The following is a 25,809-nucleotide window of genomic DNA, read 5'->3' as shown; positions in this document are numbered from 1 at the left end:
GTTGAGACAGGATGTGTATGCTCCAGGGGGGCAATGAGGGATTTGGATGCAGGAAGGGGTGAGGTGTGCAAGCTCTGGGAGGATATCTGGATGCAGGAGGAAGTGGAGAATGGAGGAAGTTCCAGGCCAGGCAGTGTCAGATGTAGGGTTAGGGTACTAAGTAAACCACAGACTTCTGGATGTGAGGGTTCAGGAATTTGGGGTGGGTATGTGAGGAGCTCAGGGCAGGGGGTTCCAGTGTATGATAGGCTGAGATCTAAGGTCTGGGGGAAAGGGGAGTGCCATGATGCTGTGGCCAGATGGGGGCTTGGCCCCTATTGGGGGTTTGTTGGCCAGGCTTCATTTTCAAATAAAATACTATACCAAACAGAAAAAGTTTCTGCATTGTCTTTCTGAAAAGGGCAGGGAACCTGTTTTGACAGGGTGCCAGTGGGGCCAGGTTTCTGAGGCTGGCGAGTGAGGAGAAGGAACGGGGGGGTGGGGGGGCAGAGAGTCCCCTGCTATCACCTCCTTCCAGGATTCTCCCCCCAACCTCCCCCCCGAGGGAAGCTGACACATGCCTCCCGCAGCACAGCCAAACCTCTGCAGGTGCCTGTCTCCTGCTCTCCCCCCCGGCAGGGCCGAGCTGCTGTAGGAGCCTACATCGGGGCCAACCCCCACAGCACAGGGAAACCCCTGCGCTCGACTCACCCCTCCAGCACAGGGAAGCCACAACACTCCTCCTCTGGGGCCAACACCCCCTCCCCTAGCACATTACAGCTATGGGAAGGGAGCAGCCAGCACACTTCTGGAACCCCCAGAAGTGACACGGGCTTCACACAGGGCTTCCATCCACCCCAGGGGAAGCTGGCACTACACTAGAGGTAGGTAGTGGGGCATCTCAGCATGGTGGGAAAATGGAGGGTGGGGGTGCCCGAACGCCTCACGATCGACTGGTCGATGCCCTGTGATCGACAGGTTGCTGACCATGAAGTTACATGTTTATATTAGGGATGTCAATGTGTAGACAGCTACACGATTAACTGATAAAAGGATTAACCAATAAGCCTAGGCTTGACTACATGCATTCTGCCCCATTGCTGCCTCTGTATCAGAGGCAGCATTGGGAGGAGGAGGGCAGGAGCTGGTGCCTATGGGGAACTGACTTAAGCCAGCTCCCCATGAACACCAGATCCACCTGCCCCCTCTCAGCCCCGCACTGCTGTCTCTGATAGAAGTTGCAGTATGGAGAGCGAGGGGGGCAGACAGAAGCCAATAAATGCAAATAGCTCGCTTTCAAGCTGGCTCTCCATGCGTGCCAGCTCCGTAGACCCACCTGCCCGCCCATCCCTTGCGGTCTTCTACAGAGGCAGGGGGGAGTGAAGGGGGAAGAGGGGAGTAGGAAGGAGCTGCCTAGCTCCCCTCCCCCCCCCACTGGTGGGAAGCAGGGGAGGCTGCCAGACTAAAAGTCAAACCCTGAGTTCTGAGATCACTTGCTTTGATAAGAATCTAAGATACCATTGTTTAAATAATTTCTAATGCTTAAGATTATATTTTGTTAATACAAGCAGCCTGAGTAACTTAAATTTGGATCAACAGTTATAACTCAAGACAATTAAGGTAGTGGAACACCAACAGAAGCTTTGAGCTTTAGAAAATATGCACAGTACTGAAGAGTAGCATTTTGTTCTCTCCTGAAACTCAGTCTGTGCTACATTAACAAGCTTCCAATTTTAAACCTACAAGCCTAACCTAGGTGGCTCCCAGCCAGCAGCCCAGGGAACCTCAGGCAGGCTTCCTGCCTGCTGCAGCCCCACAAATGGCTGGCTGCTCCACTTGAAGCTTTGCTTTACAGCCAATGGGAGCGGAGAGATTGTGATGGGGTGGGCAAAGCATGCGAAGCCACCTCAGAGCATGGGGCAGAACAGGTAGGCACTCTGAATGGCATGGAGCTGATCCCTGCCTGAGGGTTCCAGTGGGGAAGGCCAGATCCAGGTGTCAAAAAGATGCACAGGGAAGATAGGTATGAGGTTCATGGGGAGGCAGATCCCTGGCCTATAGAAAGGGTGGGGAACCTAAGACAGAGAGGCTGGATGCAGCCCCTGGGCTGCCTGGATCTGGCACCTAAGGCTTAGGGCCTGCCCCAGCATTGGGAAGCCTGCACTGGCACTAGCACCTAGCCACCTCCCTGTGTCCCCCTCCTCCTCCAATTGATTTTTCTATGGGTCAGCAGGACCCCAAACCAAAAGAGGTTCCTCACCCATGTCCTATGGAATGTCAACATGTAGTCTCACACAAATAAGCCTGGGCTTAATGACCACACATACTCCTTGCTGCCTGAGAGGCAGCAATGGGGGGGCACCAGGTAGTACATGCAGGAAACTGGCATTCAAACTGGCTCCCTGTATGTACCATCTGCATGGAGCCACCCCTGATCCCTGCTGCCCCTGTTGGGGTAGCAAGGGGCCGTCTGGAGCCAGTGCTCGCAGGCCAGCTTAAAAGCCAGCTCTCCACAAGCACTGGCTCCTGCTTGTCTCCAAGCCCAATGTGTAACTGCTGAAAAAAATTCAATGGTTACATGTTTACATAAACATTTGTTAACATTCCTAATCCTCTATCCTTTTGGGCTATATCACCACTTGACCTCCATTTCATCTGCTGAATGGACAAACAGTAAGAACGTTCCAAGAATGGAAGTTTATTTCAAATCTGAAGAGGGGTTTCTCTATCTCTGCAAAAAAAATCAAGTAGCTCTGTGGCACCTTAGAGTAACCAGAAATTACCTACTATAGGACAGACCCAACAAGGAAAGCCAAACATCACTGGTTACCCCCACAGCCCCCAGCATATTGACAATACCTAGCCTGGAAAAAGATCCTTCGGTCTCAGATGTTGGGAGACAGGCCAGTCTCTGCCTTCAGGCAGCCTCCCCGTCCCCCCCCCCCCCTCTCTCAATTTTAAGCACAAACACCACACCACAGACCCACTAACCCAGGAATCTATCCCTGCAAAAAGCCCCTTTGCCAACTGTCCACATATACAGGCGACTCCATCACAGGATCGAACCACATACACCACAACAGCAGGGTTCATCCACTGACATAATATATGCCATCATGTCAGCTGTGACCCTCTGCCATGTATACTGGTCAAACCAGCAAGTGTCTGCACCAAAAGGATAAATGCGCACACACACACACCCACCCAGGAAAGTAACTACATATGCCTGTAGAACACTGACTTCCTGGACACTCCGTAATGGATTTAGGAGGAGCCATCCTTCTACCAAAAAGAAGGTTTGAAACCAGACTATTAAGAGAAACAGTATAGTTGTCATTTATTCATAAGTTTAACAATTAAATTAGGATTATGAGCATTTAGAATGATTCTCACTATGAAGGCAATTCTCTCTGTACTCCCACACCCCCACAAGCACACTTGTTATTCACACCTCCCCCATCAGCTGCTAGGGATAGGTCTATACTACAGGTTTTTTGGAAAAAACAGATGTTCTTACAAAAAACCGTCAGTTACGTCCACACTACAATTGTATTTTCAAAAGAAAATACAAAATACAGAGGAGTCTGACGTTGGTAATCCTCTTTCTATGAGGAAGAAGCCTTTTTCCAAAAGAGCTCTTTCAGAAAAAGGTGTGTATAGGCCAGGAAGAGAGTTTTTGGAAGCAGAAAAACGCAGGTGCTCTGGTGCTCACTCCATCCATAGTACAGTAATTCATCATTTAACATGTGCCCCACTTAACACATTTGTGATAACATGATTCTTTCTTAGGGACCGTTTTTTGAATTACACAACCATCCTCAGAATAACACAATTTCCCCAGCCGGCCCATTGCAGGCCGCTGTGCAGGGCTTCCCCCACGTCCCTGCAAAGCATCGGAGAGTTCACCACTCGCAGCGCTGTTCCCCATGCACTCCCCCGCCGCCGCCAGATGCAGTGCTGGTCCCGGCAGACCTGTAACAGGGGCATACTCCCAACCCAATCCCCCCCTCTCCTTGAGCTGAACACCTCCCCTCCTTGTTATAACCCAGTCCTCTCTCTCCCCCAACCTTATGTCCCAGTCCCAACAGACACCACTGCTTGAAACACAACACCCACCTTTTCCATTATTTTCAATGGGAAAATTGACCCTGCATAACATTTTCACTTAACACGATCATTTTCTGAAACATCTATAGTGTTAAATGAGGATCTACGGTAATCAAAGTTGAAATGCAAGATATTCAGTGTCCATTCAGTGTGGATGCTATCTTTTGAAAAAGCAATTTGCCTTTTCAATACATGTTGGTAGTGTGGACGCTCTTTTGGAAGAAGGTTTTTCAGAAGGTTTCTTCCAGAAAAGCTTCTTCCAAAAGAAGTCTGCAGTCTAGACATAGCCTTGGAATGAGCAGTCACCCAGATGGGATTGGCCTTGTTAAAACTGATTTTACCCTTCAAGTAATTCCCTTCTTTTGACACGAGTACTTTTATATCCCTGCTTCCCATTTCCACTCCAATGCCTCTGATGAAGTGGCTTTTACCCACAAGCTTATGCCTAAATAAGTCTGTTAGTCTTTAAAGTGCCACAGAACTTATTAGGCTTCAATAAGGAGTTAAGGGAGACAAGAAAAAAAAAATCTGACCTTGAGGAGAATAAAAGGTATTCTCTTGCCACCATCAACACTCCCACATTTGGTGGCTAAAGCATGAACAGATACTCCAAGATCAGACACCTGACCTCCACCCACTGCCTGATTAGATCTCTCTTCCCTCAAAAGCTTGTATCTGTAAAGCCTTTAATAGGACCCTCCTCTTGGGCTGAGAAACAAAGAATCACATGAAATGAATTCATTCAGTATTTACAAGTGACTCAGGTAGCTTAACGACCCATTAGAGGATTACTTACAAATGACTGAAGACTGCAACTACTCTAGAATTATGATCAACTGCAGGAACAATCTATTCTAGAAAAAGTACTGAATTATGCTCTCCAACACGCAGTAAGGGTAGACAACAGCATTCTTACCTTGAGAGCCATCAGCTTGAGGCGACAAGCATACTCTAGCTCAGTGATCTCCAACCTTTTAAAGTATGAGATTTTTTTTTTTTTGAATTTAAGTGCCACCCAGGATCTACCTCAAACCCAAATACCTTTACCCCATCTCCTTCGTGCCTCTTCTCCAAGGCCCCGCCCCTGCTCACTCCATCCTTCCTCCCTCTCCCATCCTTTTTCCATTTCACCAGACAGGGGCAGAGAGTTGGGGCACAAGCTTTGGGGTAAGGGATTTGGAGTGTGAGAAGGGCTCTCAGCTGAGCCTGGGGCAGGGGTTGGGGTGTCATAGGTGGTTCAGGGTAAGGGCAGGGGCTGGGGTACAGGAGGGAGTTCATAACTGGGATTCAGGATGCTGGCTCCAGGTGGACACAGCTTACCACAAGAGGCTCCTGTGGGGTGGTGCAGGAGGGCTAAGACAGGCTCACACCCTTATCTTGGTCCTATACCACTCCCAAAAGCAGCCAGCCAACTCCCTCCATCCCAAACCCAGTTGTCTCCACCCTTCCCTATTCTGTAGGGACAGAATACTGGGTGGTAGAGGGGGGACAGCTACAAGGCAAAGAGCAGGAGTTGCACAGCAGTGGAAGTGCCAGACCTTGACAGCTTCTTGGACAAATCCCTCAAGATCACCTGTTAGAGGCACCAAGATTTACCAGTATCTATCTTGATCTACTAGTTGGTAACCACTACTCTAGCTACACCTTCTCCCCCACTCCTCCCCTCTCCCCCCCCCCCCCCCCATGAGAATACTAAATTGTAAATTGTAAATTAAGCTGCCAGAGACAGGAGAACAGTCTTGAAGATGGCCACTCATTCATTTAGCCAAGAATTTCCAGTTGTCACTTCTATATTGTGAATCTGCTCTAGTGGATAAATCAAGGACAATCTTAACTTCCCATTAGCCTAACTGATACTACCTGTATTAATTCCCTTAGCATTGCCTATCCCCTAGGTGGGAGGGCATGTTTAAATAGCTCAACATCTGAAGAGAACTGTAGGCACATCCAAATTCTAAGAGCCCAACCATTCTCCTGTCACTATGTGTTGCTTAGAAAGCTCAATTTTAACACTAACCAGGAATTAGCAAGTGTATATGAAGCCTTCAGCCAGCTCTCCCATACTTTATATATAAATCTGTACCAAGTTAGAAGTACAAGGAGGTGTAATTTGCCCTTTTAAGGTTTAGCTTCTATAATCTCACATTTACCAAGCACAAATATAGATTTGAGAGACGCTAGAGCTGTTTTTAAATCAGAACTATAGATATGGAGACTTAAGATTTTGCCTAAAGGTTTCTAGATCATAAGGAATCATAAAGGGGTTTAAAATGCTGAGAACTCTTGAACTGGATATACCACCCATGAAGTGTTCATAAGAGTTACAGATAAGTCTGCCTGCTTACAGAAGTGCTCCCCCCCCCCCAAAATAAAGTTCCCTAGCAATATGCAAGCAGAGACAAGCCAGTCAAGAAGATTCTTTAATTTAAGTCTTACAGATAGACTTCTGTTACAACTTCAAAATCTGATTTATCTAAGAAAAGCACTGGATTAGCCAATATACTTTGTGTATAGTGTCCTGCTTAGGGCTAGCATGTAGACCATATTATGGTCATAGCAGCTTTCAATTCTGTTCCTACTCAAGAATTTTTAAATATCAAAGAGACACACATACTGGCCAATGAGCTTGTTTGAATGTTTATTTGTATCAACCCTGCTACTCCCAGTTTCTGCCTCTCCATCAATTCTGCCTCATGCTGCATCAAAATAAAAATTAAGACAGGCAGACATCTGCTGGCAGCTGCGCTGAGAAGGGCTGCTGATTAAAACTATTGCTAGCAGCAAAGAGGCAAGCAGTTTGTGAGGAATGATGGACAAAGTACATGACAAGTGGCCCACGATTTGTCCTCTGGCCACTAGGGTTAGACCTTCAGGCCCCCACCCCCAAGGTCAAAGAGCTTTGCTGAAAGCCAAGAGGAGAAACTACTATGTAAGTGACATTTGAGACCGACTCAACAGCTCAACTGAGAAACTTTGGAGTAGTTCTGCTCATTTCTAATTTAGATTGAACAGTAAAGTGAGCCATGCAGTAGTTCTGCCCTCTACAAAGCCAGCAAGATAATTCTAGCAATACAGTTGGTCTTTTAATATGACAGTCATGAAAAGAACTGAGATTTAGAAGGGACACTTACTCCTCATTTTAGAGTACAAGATAACTTAAGAATCTTCATTAAGAAAAAAGTGTTCTTAGCACGTGTTAGAGAATATAAAAGCCAAATGAAGACAAGGAAGCCGTAAAATTAACATTAGCAGGCATGGGTAAACCAAGCTCCAGTATTTACCTTAAACTGCTAACTGGCTCATCTTCATTCAGCTCATTCATTACATTAGACTTTGTCTATACTGCTGAGTTTAATACAGCAGTGATGTCATGACATCAGCACTGGAAGAGATCTCCTAGTAGGTTAAATCACCTCCACAAGGCAAGTTAACTGAAAAGTGCTGGAAGCCTATTTACACTGGTGCTTTACAGCACTAACTTGTTATGCTCAAGAGGGATGTGTGGTTTTTCACACCTCTGAGTGAGAAAGTTACAGCACAGTAAAATGGCAGGGTAGATCAGACTTTGGTTACCATATGTTAAAACGGCCAGGACAGGCTGCACACCATCAAGAGTTTTTACACTGTTCCCACGTTATATGCTGGCATTCTTGATCAGCCATGAATTCTATTTTAGTAGCTTTTCACAGGTCACAATTCTACTCAAGTCTGGCCAGTAACAGCCCTGCCCCATAATTGGGCAGGGCAGGCTATACTCAAGTGGTGCTCTGAGCCTGCATGCAACGTCTCAAATCCCAGAGTAGGGAGCCAGGCCCTGCTCCCTGGGACAGGATCCCAGCTGCAGGGTGTTTACTTATAAGCTGTTTTATTTTGTACGTGGAAAGCATGGGACTAGAACCAGGCATGGAAGAGATCTATGGTTATTTGTGCATTTCCATCATTTTGCAGTGCCTGGAAATGGACCCTTTGTTTTTATCATGCTAGCTTCTATTTTATAGTATGCAGGTGGGGGGGAGGGGTGAAACTAAAATTTCTTACAAGTACTGTTGTACTGCAACTCTCCTTGAGGAGCCCCTCATGGCAGGGGGTTGCAATAGGATAGTATCTGTGTAAAAAAAAATTGAACATATGAGAGTGGCCTACCAGCAGCATCCAGAACCCTTCTCGCAGCCACCTGCTTAACAGTGCACTGCACCAGGGCACACTGCTTTATTTTCATTTTTGATAGTGTGCATTTCCCCTCTGTAGTTTAGATTAAATTGGAGTCAGAGCTAGTGTTGATTTTTTTCCTAGTAGAGAAGTCATCAGGGAAGCAGACTGGGACCTTCATACATTACTTAAAAAAAGCTGTGTGTCCTCACTACACTTTAAAGGAATTTGTGTCACTTATTTATAAGGAAATTCTTGGTACAAAGTCTTCATGTTTGGGCACGTCCATACAAATTGTATCAAAAAAAGGTGGCGGCATTGGCTGCTATACCATGATGCAACTCCTATGGAAGGAAGTTGGTGACATGTAAATTTGAGGTCTACCCTTGTGCTAATTCAGTCTCAAATTGGAGCACATCAGGACACTTAAAAAGCTTCTTCCTTGAATGAAGGAAGTTAACTAATATTAAGTGACTGCATTACCTATAGCTATGGTGGACAAAGCTGTGAACATAACTTTAACCCAAATGATTAGATAGGGCCTTGCTTTCGCCATAAAAGGATGATAAATAAGTGGCTAACTGAGCACAAGAGGGGGGAAAAAAATACAGCCAGAAGAAAACATTTTCCATCTCCTTTTCCTGAATTCTGGAAGAACAACAACAAACTCCCAGCAAGGTAAAGTGTTTGATTTTGAGCTAAGATACCTTGAGAGAGTATCTTTAACATCATTACAAGTGAATCTCTTCAGACAGGACCTATGTTATGTGGGACTTTGTAGTTTAGCTTGTGTATAATGCATTCATAGAGTTACAGGCAGCCAGATGATTGCCCTTTATGCAGTAAATGCTTAATTATGTTCTATAATTCAGACTTTTTTTTTAAAAGATAAATCTAATTGGAGAACCTTCATTACATCCATTTACATTCAATACATTTTATGATGTCAGCAGATTCTGCAGCAGCTGGGAAGCGTGCACTTCTCTTAAAAGTTATGATGGGAGTTAATGCTGAATTTGGACTTAGCATTATTTCACTGTTGGATATTAGATAAACAAAATAGCGTAACTGACCATTGTGTCAATATAGAAAATTGCAGGGCAAGGTAAAGCATTGGCAGCTCCATGCCATAAAGCAGTGTTTTTCAACCTTTTCAGATTGGTGTCTTTCAGGAGTCTGAATGGTCTTGCCTATCCCCAAGTTGCATCTGACAATCTACATAAATGTCACAGCACACTATTACTGAAAAATGGTTTCCTCTCATTTTGCCATATAAAATTAAATGGAATAGTGTACTTACACTTCAGTTTATCATATATAGATCAGTATCAATAAGTGACTAAAATTTTAATTTGTACTGACTTTGCTTATGCTTTCTATGTTGCTTGTTGTAAACCTAAGCAGCTAGCTGATTTGATGAACCCCTAATTAAGAGCCACTGCCACAAGGATTACTAGGCTGAAGCTTTTCAAAGCTGTTGAAGCCTTACCTTAAGTTAAATTTACCTCAAAGTCCTTACCAATCTGAGAGCACTTTAACCCCATTATACATTTACATTACAAAAATCCCAACACAGGAAGTTTTGGTATATAACTAAAACTATGATGTTATGCATTTTCATATCTGAGTCATTAAAAACTATAAAGTTTTACCCTGATCTGCCACACAATTTCTAGTTTGCCATAGTGCTGTAAGAAGCAGGGGCCCCTTTGAGCAAGATCCAGCCTGCCAAGTGGATCCAGGCCATGGATGCCCCCAGGCCAATCAGTCAGGGCTGGGGTGGGGGAGTTCATGAAGTCTCCTCCTGCCCTACAAGGGGCAGGTGCCTAGAGGGAACCACCAGCTATTCAGAACAGCTGGCAGTTCTCAGGGGGGGAGGGAGGAGAGAAGAGGAAGACTTCACATGTTCTCCTACCCAAAAGCTAATCAGGGTCTCTGGGAGGGGGGGGAACATGGAAGTGTTCAGGACTCACCCCTTCCATGGCAGCCCAGGGCCACTTAGATGGGGTTGCCAGATGTCTAGTATTAAACCAAGCAGTCCAGTATTTTCACCTCCTGTCCAGTATTTTCTGAATTTTTTTTTTTATGGATACCTAAAGTGTCCAGTACTTTGATTTTTTTTCCTGGCCAGCAGGTGAAAATCCTGGTCAGTCCAGCTCAATACAGAGACAGCGTGGCAACCGTAGTGCTTACTGGATTCTGCAGGGAAGCTGTCCAGCCTGGCATAGGGAGGCAAGATGGCGGGCAGCTACCAGCAGCCTGTTAGAGCCAAAAAGCTTCACCATGCTGTTTTTAAGAGGGGCCACAGGTGAGGTGGGTTTTTTTTCCCTGCACTTAACTCAGTATCCTTTTTTGCTCTAACTTTCTCCTGGCAGTTTTTTTGGTTCAGTATTTTTTTCTGAAACCATCTAGCAACCCTACACAAAAAAATTTAGTGAAGTGTTCCCCTTCCCCATCTAAAATTATTGCCCACCCCTGGTCTAGCACCAGCCTATAAGACAGGGGTTGGCAACCTATGACTCAAGCCAAATGTGGCTCACTAGTGAGCCAGATATGGCTCTTCGAGCCCCCAACTCAGCCCCCGTTATCTCTCCTCACAGCAGGGAGCCAGTGCTGGCGCTACAGCCTTACAGCCCCCCACAAGATTGGAATGCCAATGCCAGCTTCCTGTGGGGGATGGGGGAGGGGGGAGGGGAGAGGGAGGCAGGCAAAAGGAGAAAGTCCTGAGCCTCCTTCCTGGATCTGGTATGCAGGGAACAAGCTCACTAATTTTTGGCTCGGGGCACCACCCTTTTCCTTCCCCTGGCCTGTGGGAAGGAGGCAACCAAAAATAGCTCCATGTGCTGCCCTTCTTTCCCCCAGGGCACTTCCTGCAGGCTTCCCTGGGAATCCTTCCTGGCTAATGGGAGCATCAGGAGGCCATGTTACATATGGCACAAAAGCAAGTAACTACCCCTCGCCCAGACCCTGCACTCCCTCTCGCTCACCTCTCTAGCCAGACACCCTGCCCCCTACCTCCCACCCTGACCTTGCACCCTCACCCCAGCCAGCTCCTGCACCTTACCTCCCACCCAGATCCTGTACCCCCAGCCCTATCCCATTCACTGGCAGCCATTCTGCACACTTAACCCCCTTATTGTGGCCCCACCCCAGAGACTATGGGGGCCAACAAAAAACACTACCCTGGAACCCCAGAAGAGTAAATGTGGCCTGAGACCTTAAAGTCTTCCCTCCCCCTCCCACCACATAGCTGGAGCACCAGGGGAGCGAGACATTTCAGTTGGGGGGCCATATCAGTGAGGGTTGGGGATTTTTGGAGGGTTTTTTTGCACTTCTCACTTGCATGGTCCCTGACTGATTTTTGTGGGTCAATGGCCCCCCAACCCAAAAAAGGTTCCCCACTCCTGCCATAAAGACAAACATGTTGAAACCTTGTGTTAGACAGAAAGTTTTATTTAAAAATGAAGCCTGGCCAACAAGCTGCCAATTGGCCCAGCCCTCCCCATCATAATACTCCTGCACACACACACCCAACCCTGAGCCCCTCATACTCCCACATCCCTAGTCCCCTGCCCTCAGACTGACAGAAGACAGCCTGAATGTGTGCATGAAGCTGGATTTGACATGTTACAATGTAAACTTCAAAGAAACGTGCAAAGACGCAGAAGCAGGAGTCCCATCTTTGTTGGCCACTTGTTCTGAATTTTCACTTAGTCTGGCTCTTTGGTTTGAAAAGGTTGCCAACCCCTGCCATAAGGAATCTTCTGGATATTGGCTGTCAGAGCTAGGTAAAACAAACTGGGGATATGGAAGAACACCCCACTTATATGCCTTTCAAGAGTATAAAGCACTTTGTAGAATATTGGATAAGGTAAATGGACCATGCACAGAACATGGGGGTTTGTCTAGATCAGTTTTGCAACACAAAAAGGCTGTGTCTAGACTGGCAAGTTTTTCTGCAAAAGCAGCTTCTTTTGCGGAAAAACTTGCCAGCTGTCTACACTGGCCACTTGAATTTCCACAAGAACACTGACGATCTCATGTAAGAAATCAGTGCTTCTTGCGGAAGTACTATGCTGCTCCCGTTCGGGCAAAAGTCCTTTTGCGCAGAAGGGCCAGTGTATGGCAATCGGGGCTTTTTTGGACAAAAACAGGTCTAGATTGGCATGGACACTTTTCTGCGAAAAGAGCTTTGGCAGAAGAGCACCCATGCCAATCTAGACGTTCTTTTCCGCAAATTTTTTTAATGGAAAACTTCTCCGTTAAAAGCATTTGCAGAAAATCATGCCAGTCTAGACATAGCCAAAGAGTATTCTTTTCTACACAATATGGTAGTAACATTGTTTTAACCATAATGCAGACAGGAAATGGGACTAGGCAAAACCAAAATTTAGAGTGTAGTGAAAACTGTATTTGATTTAATGCAGGAATGAGAAACCTAAGGATCAGGGGGCTAGCTACAGCTCCCAACTTGTCTGGTTCCAGCCCAAGGATCAGGGCTCCCCTCTGCATTGGAGAGCACCCTCATTGCTGCTCTGACATGCCCCCTCCCCCACTGGACCATTCCCCACAGGATTGGGGTACAAAAATCTACTAACTTGGGCCTCCCCAAGGCTCTGGGGTGTGTGTGTGGGGGGGGGGAATGTCTCTCCCCTTCCCAGAGGGAGTTTTTTTTTTTAAAGCACTTATTTGTGTGTGGCCCCAATTGATTTTTCTGTGGGTCAGTGGCCCCTACCTTAAAAAGATTTCCCATCCCTGATTTAAAGTGTTCTTTAGGACAGACACCTACTGTAATCCCAAAAATCTTTAGGTTTTTTTTAATTCTGCTATCAAACTTTGTCTAGGTTGGTTTTATTTTATAGTCTCATTAAATTCTTATTTTACTTATCAAGTAATATAAAATTACTCTGAAAAATAAGGCACCACTACTTCGACAATGGCAGCAAGAAAAGTGGTGCATGCTGCACTGTTTACAAGTTGAAAAGATGAAAATCTCATTTAAAAAGCTGATGGATTGATTGAAGTTATTTATTGTACTATAACAAGTTAATGGAAAAACCCATAATATTTATACTATAAACATGAACTTTCCCTACACTGGAGAAAGCAGCACACTTACTTGCAGGAACAGCTTATATAGACCTGAAACTCAGTAGCAGGAAAAAAAATGCTTAAAGACAAAGATAAATTTAAGGATGGAGCATTTTAATAAGAGTATAGAAGTAAAGAGTATCAAGTAACTTCCAAGCCATCGATTATTGAAGTCTCCAGAATATACAGTTTTGTAGAAGTCTGAAGAGGAATTTAACCTTCATGAGGAAAGCTTTATTTCCTTTAATTTTCTCTTTCATTCAGAGACAGGTTACTGTCTAAGTGTCAATAGTTTGGTCACTTTGGAAGTTATTGGAAATCTTTAATTCTCAAAAAAACAGCAGCTCCAAGTGTCAGTGTCAAGAGTGCTGTATCTTGTGAACTAATTCCTAGGATACAATAAGACTAAGGAATATTAATGAACTCTTGAATTCCTCTTCATTTTAGATGACTAAGTGTACATTAGCCACCATCCTCCATCTAAACTGTGCACTTGCATAAGTTTTCCCCCCATACTGAAACTCGCTTTTCTAACATTAAGTGCTAGTTTTGAACTGAATATGCAGCATCCCATTTTGTGTATTCAACATGCAATTCTTCTAAAAAGGTAGGTACAGCCATATTGATACATATGGTCTATAAATAATTGCTCTCACAAGTAGAGCAAAACCAGGAATGAAGATTAATACATCTAACAATTCCCTGCAAGAAACACTACCCCAAACATTTAAGAGTCAGAGATCCTGCATTATGGATAGTTTCTGCCCCCGGTGTTGTAGGAATCCAGAACATTCATTATAGGAAGTCTCATAATTAAGACTAAAGTTGGAATGTTACCATATTTTCCTCCTTGTTTTGTTTACTTACCTGCCAACTAGTCGCTGCCAACTAGTCACTGGAAAACTAGTCACATTAAGATGACACGAGTACGTGTAAACTGTTTTATTTGAAAGCCAGTCTGTGCAGCTACTTCCCATCCTTTCATACAGATAAGGAACAGAGGGTTTTTTTTTTTTAAAAGACTACTCTCCGCCAATTTGTTCAATGTTACAACATTTTAATCAAGTGTTCCTGAACTTCTCCAATAGTTGGTGTAACTGCGAAGCTTTCACTATAACATTTGCTGAAGCCTATTTATTAGATCTTGTAGGCAGTTTTCCAGGTTACTGGGTATTTCAGAAAGGCATAAAAGATCGTGGAAAAGCTTTGATAAATGAAAGTCTTCACATTCACTGATCATATTTAACCACTGCTTTGCCTGAGAAGTAGTTTTGAGAAGAAACAAGAAAATCCAAACGTGTTACATAATTCTAAAACACAGAAACAAGCCAAACATTCTGGTTTGTCTTGAAGTCCAAGATTAAACCTGACCCAGAACTAATCTAATCTTTAATTTGGGGGTGAAGTTAATTCCCTTCCAGCAATGACTGACCCTTTGAAGGATTTTTACCATTTACAGCTCTTCAGAAATCTCATTTTAAGGCTGCTTTCAATTAAACAGCACAAACCCTCCAAGGTTGTGATCATACATCAAGCAAGGAATTAAAAAACCACCACTACAGAGCTGTAAATATGTAAGAACAAACCTGTAGAGCAATAAAAGGTTCATTTCTGAATGTACAGATTTAACTTTGGTAAGAAAAGCTAAGTATAGCCAATAAAGTCAGTCCATAACAATCATTCTTGCATTCCAAATGCTGCAGTTTTGGGATAGTGGATAGCAAAAGAAAGTTAGCTTCATTACCCCAAGCTGAAACCAAGCATGAGAAAGCCAGAAGAAAATAAAGTTAATTTTAAAAATCTCAGTATCTGTAGCATTAGCAACATTCTTTTAAGCCAAGGCCCTTTAATAAGCACAGATTCCCCTCTCTTCTACACTGGAAAAAATAGAGCAGAAAAAAGGTATTGTCCAACTTTAGAGGTGGCAAAGCCACACTATTCTTCACAATCAGCAGTCTCTTGGCAACAGTAACTAGGGACCTCAATCATCTCTACTCCCAAAGTATTGACTGTTCCAAACAAAAAACAAAACCTTAAGACTTAAGGTGATCAAATAAATTGTCATTAGGGTTGTAGTGGTAATATTTTGACTAGTATAAGATATTTCTCATTCATAATGCCTGTATCCCCACTTCAAGGCATCACCTATAGCAACATTTCACTATCAAGCCACAGTATTGCAAAATCTACATAAGCAAGAATGTGTTTTGCAAGAACCATGTGACACACACATGACTTGCAGCAAAAATTAAGGGTGGACTTCTGCATGTTAAGCTGCCAACAACAGCAAGTGGTCAGAAAGAGCTTTTCACAAGAACCAAGTACTCTGGATTTTTAAATCATTGGTCCCCTTCCTCTCCGGTGGAAACATAATGTTTTAGTGACCGAACAAGCTTTAGTAAAGTCTTGAGCAAATAATGGCAATGAGATTTACTTTAAAAATCAAACGGGGTTCTTCTCTCTCCTGCAATGGTTATTTGGAGGAAAGTTCGAAAACAAAGTTCGCTATGAATGTCTGCTCTACTGCTTCTCAGTTTAGTAAAGATACCACAACTAGCTTTTCATGACAAAGCATGAGACCTCTTCACTTCCCATCTGCAAGGATTGCTGTAAGCAACCTAAACGCTCCAGAGAAATCACACTTGTTTCTCTTTCCATTCATCCGGGGTAGGTCTTCCAGTCACATTCTGCACTGAGCAAAATCCACTCTGGCGTTGCAGCCTGTTAAATAACTCAGGAAAACGGAAGTGAGTTTGCCCGGGCTGTGCACAAATCGCTCCTGGTGTCTGACAGGCTGGAGCGCCCCAGAGCCGAGCCGGTGACCTCAGGATCGCCCCCCCCCCCCCCCCCGTGATCCCCTTGTACAAAGCGCAGTGACCTGTCCCTGCCGGTTCAGGTGCAGGAGACGCTGCCCTGCCCGCGCAGTCACACCGATCCAGCCCATCCCGCAGGCCAATCGGGTGCTCGGGGCCACTCACCCCGGCTGGAGGATGCTGCCACCTGGCTCTTGCACAACGCTTCCCACAGCCGGATACCTGCCCCTCGGCCGCATGTCGCCTCCCCCCGCCCCACTCTCACTTCTGGGGCACCGCCCCACACCCTGCCCCCTCCCCACTACAGCCCCGGCCCGCCCCTCGCCGGGAGGCGACACAATGGCCCCCACCCCGCCTGTCCGCCCCGCAGCGGCGGCCTCCCCCTTCCGCAGCCCCCCCCCCCCGACCGGTTAAATTCCCCCCCCCCCCCCAGCGCCGGCCCCACTCACTATTCGGGATTCATGCTGGACATGTCAGAGGGGACCCGCGGCCTCTGGAGAACGAGCTCGCTCTGAGGAGCAGCAGCGGCGGCCAGACCCCCCCCAGCGGGAGCTGCGCGGATGCGGGCGTCCGACGGGGCAGCGGAGGCAGCAGCTTCTCCCCCCTCCCCTCGCAGGCGGCGGCGGCCTCCGCTCCGAGCTCCTCAACCCAAAATGGCTGCCAGCCCCGAACCAGGAAACAGGGAAACCTCTCCCCAAGGAGGGTTTACATGGTGGGAGGGCGGCGGCGGGGGATGCTGGGAAAACGAGTTTCCAGCCGCAGAGCCTGCCCCTCCAAGCCGCTGGAGCCGTGACCAGATAGGGACTCGTCTTCCCGGCACAGCCCGCGCCTGCCGCGGCGCATGCGCAGTCCCGAGCCTTTCTTTTCTCGCTTGGGTTGACGCCGCTTGGATTGGTTGAGAGCGAGCCGGCCGGGTAACGTCAGCCGTGAGACGTGGCAGCTCGGGCGACTCACTAACCCGACTGAAAGAAGAGGGCGTGGCCGCGGGTAGGGCGGGGGCGGGGCAGGGCACCGGGGCCGCGGAGGGTTAGCAGCGGGGAGAGGGAGCACATGCGGGAAGGCAGCGCGGCAGGGGGTGGGGGGAGTAGGGGGCAGGATAGCAGTGAGGGGGTATGGGGTGGGGGCAGGATAGCAGTGAGGGTGCAGGGGATGGGAAGAGTAGGAGTAGGGGGCAGGATAGCAGTGAGGGTGCAGGGGGTGGGAAGAGTAGGAGTAGGGGGCAGGATAGCAGTGAGGGGGTATGGGGTGGGGGCAGGATAGTAGTGAGGGTGCAGGGGGTGGGGGCAGGATAGCAGTGAGGGTGCAGGGGGTGGGAAGAGTAGGAGTAGGGGGCAGGATAGCAGTGAGGGTGCAGGGGTGGGAGGAGCAGGAGTAGGGGGCAGGATAGCAGTGAGGGGGTGGGAGGAGCAGGGGTAGGGGGCAGGATTAGGGTTGCCAGGTTTTGAACCGGATAGTCCAGTATATGAGCTTTCTGTTCGGGAAGCAAATTGAGAAAATATAAATGTCCGGTACTTTCTAAATTGTGATGTCATGTCAAGTGTGTCTGGTATTTTTGTTGAAACCATCTGGCAACCCTAGGCAGGACTGCAGTGGGGCTGCAGCGGGTGGGATGGAGCAGGAGTAGCAAAGGGACAATAGGACTGGGCAGCCGTGGTGGGGCTGCAGTGTGTAGCGCAGTGCTGGGCAACCTAAGCTAGCAAGTGGGTTGCATGAGTGGCTCTTCATCTCTATGAGCCACAAGATTGTTGTAACCAAGATGGTCTCCCAGGATAGAGTAGTTTTGCTAACTACACCTGTGTACCTAGAATTTGCGGGGTGTGCTGATTGAACCGTAGCAGCACTGTGATTCATTGAGTGCAGAGAGACGGTGCGGCTGTCATGGTCAATGTATGTAATCAGCGCACACCTCACTTCACGTGCCCTTGCTTTACGGTTGTGTCACTTTAGTAATACCAGTAGGAAAAAAATTACATGAACGGACATCTGAGTCTGGCAACCTTGTACTTGGGCATCAGTAAATAATGTGGATGACAGGAAAAACTACGTGGCAAGTGTGCATATGCTGCATTGCTGGTTCTAACACCAGTGCTCCCAGCAGTTCAGTTTTTTGGATGCAGCAATTTGAGACACCTTAAAGCAGTGGTGCCAAAACTTTTTCTGTCATACCCCCTCCTTACCAGTAATGGAATCTGTCCACTCCCTCTTCCATTCCTGCATAATTGGTCACCAGGCTGAAGGCAGAGCAGGGGGCAGAGATGGGGATGAGAGAAGAGCTGAGGCTATGAGCAGAGAGGGAATGAGGGCAGAGCTGGGCTGGGGGCAGAGCTATATGGCATTCCATCTTGACCTGGCATAGAGGCTGACCTAGTCCTCACTATATTTCACCCCCAGTGTTACTCTATATGCCCACAGTTTGGGGACCACTGCTTTAGTGCGATCCTGTTTTCAAACAGTGCTGAGCATCCACCAGAAAAACTGAAGCACATGAATTGTTAGTCACTTTTTTAAAAATTGGCCATAAATGTTTTATGAGTGCCCAGACTCATATTATGGTGCCTTGAGAACTGTTACATTTCATCTTTAAAGGCAAAAGACATACCTGCAAACATTTACAAGTTAACAGCTTTTGGGGGTGGGAGGAAATAGGCACTCCATTTAACTCCAGTAATTGAAATGTACTGGGATGGAAAATGGAAAAATACTTTGCTACAGAAGAGGGATGACATGGATGATTGTTTGTGGTACAGTCTCTAAACTAGGTCTGATAGTACAGCAGAGGTGAACAAGTCAGGACTTCTTTTTATAATAATTAATAATAATAATAGTTTGCACCGTCACAGCACCTTTTATCATAGGACCTCAAACACTTTAAAAGCATCTTCACTCAGTGCACAGTCAACTTGTGGAACTCCTTGCCAGAGGATGTGGTGAAGATTAGGATGTTAACAGTCTTCAAAAAAGAGCTAGATAGATTCATGGAGGTTAGGTCCATCAATGGCTATTCGCCAGCATGAGTAGTAATGGTGTCCCTAGCCTCTGTTTGTATGTAAAGGGTAACAGGAGAGGGATCATGTGAGGATTACCTGTTATGTTCCCTCCCTCTGGGGCATCTGGTATTGGCCACTGTTGGCAGACAGGATACTGGGCTAGATGGACCTTTGGTCTGACCCAGTATGGCCGTTCTTATGTTCATTAATTAGTTAAACCTCACGATCCCCTTTGTGGCAAGGAACATTTCATTACACTCATTTTACATACGGGAAAAATGGAGATATGGAGAGATTTAGCAATAAGCATCAGGTTGCAGAGTAAATCAGTAGTACAACAGGAAGAATTCAGGTTTCCTGAATTCCAGTCTCATACTCGCACCCTTAAAACAAATCTTAAGTCAATATCAAGTTATATGTCTGACTTGTCAGTACTTCTGCCTCGTTAAAAATAAGGATTAGTTTGTATAAAATTATCCTTCAGAACACACCATTTAAAAATTGCCATTACTATAGTTATTGGAACATTTTAAAACTTTGCAAGTCTTAACAGCTCCTTTTAATCAGCTCAAGAATTTAAATCCCCACCAAACATATTATCTTATGTTATTTCATTACAAAGGGCACAGTATAATGTTCTGACCAAAGATTATCTTGCAACTTGCACTAAGAAGGGGGAGAATAATCCACAGGTTGATTGCAAGATCACTGAAACTTCCATCTGAAAAAACATAAGCAGTAATTTTTCCATCTTCAGACCACAGACTAACAGTGTGACCACAACAGTTATAACATAGCTGTAAACAAGAGATCAGTCAATTTCACAACCCTGCAAACCATTATTTTTGTAAGCAGACACACTGACTTCTGTGGGACTACCCTAACCCTGCTGTTGATGTCAAAGTATTTCTATTAACAGCAATGAAAACTGATCTGAGTCTCAAGTGAGAACTGCAATTGCACAATGCCCTGCAGTTTTTTGTTTCAGTAAATTAGTGAAGTAAATCTGACACCTGTTTACTTTTGGTTTTATATGCCATTGGGGTATGCTTAGAAAATCAATAAAAAGGAAATGTAAACAGTACGACAACATTTGAAAATGTCGACCACCAGTTTAAAAGAGTTTGGATTTATTTACATATTTTACAAGATTCCCCCCCTCCCCCCATACTATGGGTCAGGGAATATATCTACTACGTAGTTGAGAGAGTTTGTGTGCCTGTTTGTTCACCTGTCAGTCTGTTCAAGAAATCCTCATAAACTGTAAGAGCTAGGACCATCAAATTTGGTACGCAGCTTCCTCTTATCATAACTTAAAGCAAAGTCAGGGTTTGCTTGTGCCATGACACTGGGATGTGCCTGGCTTATGATTGATCCTCATAAAACAGAAAAGGAGCAGTCTGCTAGCAGGCACAGTTACACGGTAGAATGATTACGGGGGGGCAGGGGCACTAGTCAGAGAGTGGCTGGCTGGAGACAGGGCTCCGGATGTTGCCAGCCACTCATACCTGGGTAAGGTTCCCGTGCTGGTGAGCCGCCAGCAGGGCAGCGGAACCCCCCACCATTCTGGCCAGCCCTAGGGATCTTTCGGCCAGGCAGCTCACCCCCACCAGCTTCCGTGGGCTGCTAGCCGGGCAGTGCAACCCCATCACTCTGGCCAGCCACAGGGAGCCACCGGCTAGGTGATGTGGGCTCCACTGCCCTGGCTAGCTCCAGGGAGCCACCAGCCAGCCAGTGTGGCCTTGGCCAGCTCCGGAGAGCCACCAGGGGTAGTGCAGCCCTCACTACCCCAGCCCTACACTGAACCCCCCCAACCTCCTGCCTTGACTCCTGCACCCCATATCTCCTGCTGTGAGCCCCTCACACCTCCCAACCCTCTGCCCTGATTCCTGCAACCTGAGCCCCCTACCCTGAACCTCACCCACCCTCTCCTGTAATAGCCCCATAACTACTGGAACAAATGTTGATATATTATGTACATATGTGGCCCTAGAGACAAACACTGCATATGAGTGATAAGATGTGTAGGAGTGACCCAGAAAGCAATTCTTGTTTAGCAGACAGTGATTTGTGCTGTGGTCAGTGCTGTGTTTTTATGCTAAATTCATCTCTGCTGAACTGAGAGTGAATTCAGGGGTAGAACTTTTAAGAGAACACCAGGTTGTTCTCTCATTTTTATCATTGCTCCACTGATATTAAAGGCTCCATCTCGTATCTTGATTGTTGTTATTATCATGTAATGTTTATATTGTAGCATTGCTTCAAGACCTCTTCATGGCAGGAAGAGCCTATTTTCCATTGTAAATTAGCTCTATGGGCTACAGACCACAATAATCTTGGGTCTTACTGTGCTAGGTACAGTACAAAAACATAATATACTCTGCCCAATAGCTCACAGTAAGCACACAGACAAGCCAACAATAGCAGAGAATTATTATACAGATGTTACTAAATGCAAAACACAAATTAAATTTACATCAGAAGTAGGAGATGGGAAAAGAGGGAGGACATATCAAACCAGACAAATTATGTCTTTAGAATGTGAGCCATTTGAATTTGAACAGTCTGACCAAACAAAAATAATAAAAATCAATAATAAAATAAAAGTAATCATCATCATCTCTCTTTCTTGGCCAGTGAAACAAATCAATTGAACCGCCACTGTATTGCTGCTGTGTCTTCTATATGTCGATACATTCAACCGAGTGAACTGACTCATGATAGCTGTCCATGGAACTAAACTGGAACTAAAAGGCGATTGATGTGTAATAGACCCTGCTGTGAGTTTTGGAGCCACGGGTTCATAGCTTGTATCTGGCACTAAGCAGCACAGGATGGTGTGAGAAGCTTTGTCTATCTCTTATTTATATGGCTCAGTGACAAAGGAAGGAGCCAGACATTATTTTGGTTTCAGTACTGCTAAGTAGGAAATATTTATTGTAAACCTTTGAAGGCTAAATTTTGCTCTGACATTTGGTCTGAGTCTATCCTATTGGAAAGTTCCCATTGATGTGAGTGGTATACAGGTTCCAGTGCTTACACTACATGCAACATGACTTCACTAAGTATCCTAGGCAAAGAGTAAATCAGAGCAGAATTTAGCCTGATAAAAACAGCAGTCTGCATTGTAGTTACCCTCCTCTTTTCTTAAAACAGCATAGATATTTTCTTAGCAATATAAAAGGACTTGTGCTGTCAGGGATGACAGGAAACCTTATATGCACTGATGCTCTCTAATGGTCTTCTCTGCTAACACATTCCGAGTGCTTATTTGAAGTATTTTTTTCTACGCAGTGTAGCAGTTTTTGACTAAAAAGAAGAAGGAAAAAGAAGAATCACAATTGTTTCTCGCAATCAAACTGAAACCAAACCAGCATGCATATGACAAAGGCAGTGCATAATTATAAACAGCCCACATTAATGCTTCAATGGGAAGATGTGATTATACCCCAAAATGTCAACATGTTCTCTCCTCCCTGCACTTCAGATAAAAACAGAGTAGCAGAAAATGGTTATTTTTTCCCCTGCATATAATCCACCCATGGGGAAGTACCAAATTTACTTCTGGATACATAAAAACGAGTTGAAATTCTGAAATAAATTTGCTTGATACCAGAAAAAAAATGTTGATTTTGGCTAGGGTTGCCAGATACTTTCACAAAAAATCCTGAACGTGGCAGGGAAAAATATTGGTTGAGCAAAAAACAAAACAAAACGGGATCAAGGTTGTTCAGAAAGGAAAAAAAAAGTGTGTGTGGGGGGAACCAAAGCATGAGGTAAGGTATTTTCTGTTGTTTTTTTTCACGGACAGGGGTCACAAATACCAGACTGTCTGGGAGAAAACCAGACACCTGGCAACCCTAATTTTGGCACATCATAGTGACTACAGTGCTGAGAATTTCCTCATGCTATTAATACATATATAGGGATCCTCATCTTCTAAGGGATTTGAGACGGTGCACATTTCTTGCAATATCTTTGGGAAATCCTATATTAAATTTATGTATCACTAGGGCCAGGGACTGTATGTAATTCTATATAGGAGGGGACCACAACTCTCCAGAGTAAGAAGGAAGTGGAGAGAGAAGTGATTAGGCAAATTCACTCAAGTTGGAATACCTCCAGACAGGTACTATCCCCGGAGATGCTTGTATATATTAGCTTACACTGGATTCTCCAAGGACCAAAAGACCAAGCAAGTACATTTGGATAAATAGCCTCCATTTAAAGTGACCTCGGCCTTCTAACATCAATCCAATGGGGGCCCCCAATTTTTAGGGAAGATCTGGAAGGATTGACACCTGCCAGACCTTGAGGTTGAAATTGGGGTGATCCTCTGGTAAGCTCTTCAGCATGCATGCATGCTCTTTTACTGATTCTAATATGTTTTCTCCACAATGCTTTCACATTAAGAATAAATATGGTGGCTTAGAAAGAGCTGTGTGCTACCTTATAATTGTGGACAATTAAATCTGTTCATAGCCTCTGAGGAGAAAGCAATGCGCAGACCACCCTGGTGTACACTAGAGAGTTATTTCAAAATAACCCCCCTTATTTTGAAATAAGAAGCAGAGCATCCACATTACCAGGCCCATTATTTAAAAAAAAAAAAAACCCTCAAAAAACCAGGCCGGTTATTTCAAAATCTGTATTCCTACTTTCCTCTGAGAATAAGGCTTATTTCGAAATAGTGTAGATGCTCACTCCCCGGAGTAATTCAAAGTAATTACTTCCCAGTGCTTCCTGGGGCTCTAAGTCAAGGTGACACGTCCACAGTAATGGAGCCTACCTCGGACTAATTTTGAGGCTCCCCCGTAGTGGAGACACGCTATTTCAATTTTATTTTGGGAGTTATTATTTTGAATGTAGTTATTTTGACATGATTTCCTAGTGTAGACATGCCCACACTGGCCTTTTAGGCAGTTTGGCTTGCTGGGAAATAACACTGTGTAGACGGAACTGTGCAGGCTGGAAAAACCCTGGCTGGAAGGGAGAGAAGTGATGGATGGGAGCTGGAGCATAGAATGGATGTCCTTGCTGGTCCACAGAAAGGAAACAGAGTTGTACTGAACTGTGACAAGCTTTACAAACAGTTAATGCGAACACATGCAGCAGCAGCAGCACAGCAGCACAGCTAGCAGTGACAATATTATGTCACAGTCTTCTCTGCCTTACTTCTGGATAAGGCAGGGAAAGAGTGAAACTAGGAGCGGGGAAGACAAAGAAGAGTATAAAAATGTTTAGTAGGGAGAAACAACTACCCCAAGGCATACGGAAGGGACAGGATAAATGGAGTCAACCAAAAGTGTTTGTAGTGACTGGTTCCCCCTTTTATTGGGTTGAATGTTAGGGATGAAAAGTGGTGTTCTGGAAAATTTCAAAACAGCAGGTCATGCATTCATAACAAATATCTATTCCTTTCCAAGGTCTACCTTGTCACACCACACCTATTCAATGTGGCTACTGTGAGAGATAGTGAAACATTCTGACCTACAGTGTCACCAATATGTGGATGATTACATCCTACAGATATACATTTCCCTTTTGTTCAGTCCTGATACAGCAGATTCTGTGCTTTCCCAGGGCATGTTGGGTGTATGGACAGGGAAAGTGGATAGACTCCTAACTGGGCTTGACTCAATCCTGATCTTAAGATGGACTAATGATGATAGGTGGTTTGAACCCTCTTGGGGAACAAGCAAGAGCATTTGGGACTGTATGTCTCACTTTTGCCAAAATCAAGTGGGCCTATCTCAGTTCTTAAATTCTCAAGTAGCAGCTCTAGCACATAGACAGAACTCCATGTATTCTGTAGCAATGTACACCCTAATTCTGCAGCAAGGTCCCTGGATTCTGTGGTTTTGTAGAATAGCAGATTGGAAATCCTGTGACAGCTTCAGCTTAAATTTGAAAATGGAGGATTTTCTTGCCATAAATATGAAAGCAAACACCACAACCAGTACCTTACTTAGTGTGTGATGGGGTGATATTAAATTCAGTTTACAAAGCTGATTTTAAAATGATCTTTAGGTTTTCAAAGTCAGCACCCATATAGATGAATCCACACTTATGTGAGCTTTTCTGTCAGGTGCTCTGCAGATTCAGGCAGACATCACTGTATTGGGTCACATTTTCAATGTTATTTTCACAAACACAAGGCCAAAGAGGATATTGAGCGGGGATCCTCAGCTGGCGTAAGTTATCATAGGCTATGTCTAGACTGCAGGCTTCTTTCGAAAGATGCTCTTTCGAAAGCATCTTTCGAAAGAGCATCTTTCGAAAGATCGCGTCTAGACTGCAGGCGGATCTTTCGAAAGAAAAATCCGCTTTTTCGAAAGAGAGCACCCAGCGAGTCCGGATGCTCTCTTTCGAAGACGGCCTCTTTACATTGAAGAACGCCTTCCTTTGAAAGAGGGACTTTCGAAGGAAGGAGTTCTTCCTCGTGAAACGAGGTTTACCGCCATCGAAAGAAAAGCCGCGTTCTTTCGAAATAATTTCGAAAGAACGCGGCTTGAGTCTGGACGCAGGGGAAGTTTTTTCGGGAAAAGGCTACTTTTCCCGAAAAAACCCCTGAGTCTGGACACGGCCATAGTGTCTTGCATTTCAGTGGACCTATGGCAATTCACATCAGCTGAGCATCTAATCTGTTTTTTTTAAATGAAAGCTTAAAACGTTATTTTATG

General features: G+C 45.2%; 1 protein-coding gene across 1 annotated transcript in view; it reads right to left on the bottom strand.

Annotated features, from left to right (window-relative positions):
• RAB1A (RAB1A, member RAS oncogene family) overlaps nt 1–16,839 on the bottom strand; it is a 29,564-nt gene extending 12,725 nt beyond the window's left edge. The window contains exon 1 of the mRNA XM_075925575.1: nt 16,589–16,839. Within this exon, the coding sequence (XP_075781690.1) occupies nt 16,589–16,611 (23 nt within the window). The 5' untranslated portion in view covers nt 16,612–16,839. The remainder of the gene's footprint in view (nt 1–16,588) is intronic.
• Between the last annotated feature and the right edge of the window lie 8,970 nt (nt 16,840–25,809).

Source organism: Pelodiscus sinensis, chromosome 3 (genome assembly GCF_049634645.1).
Source record: "Pelodiscus sinensis isolate JC-2024 chromosome 3, ASM4963464v1, whole genome shotgun sequence".
NCBI lineage: Eukaryota > Metazoa > Chordata > Testudines > Trionychidae > Pelodiscus > Pelodiscus sinensis.
The sequence above is the reverse complement of the archived record's forward strand: the minus strand, read 5'-3'. Positions and strand labels throughout refer to the sequence as shown.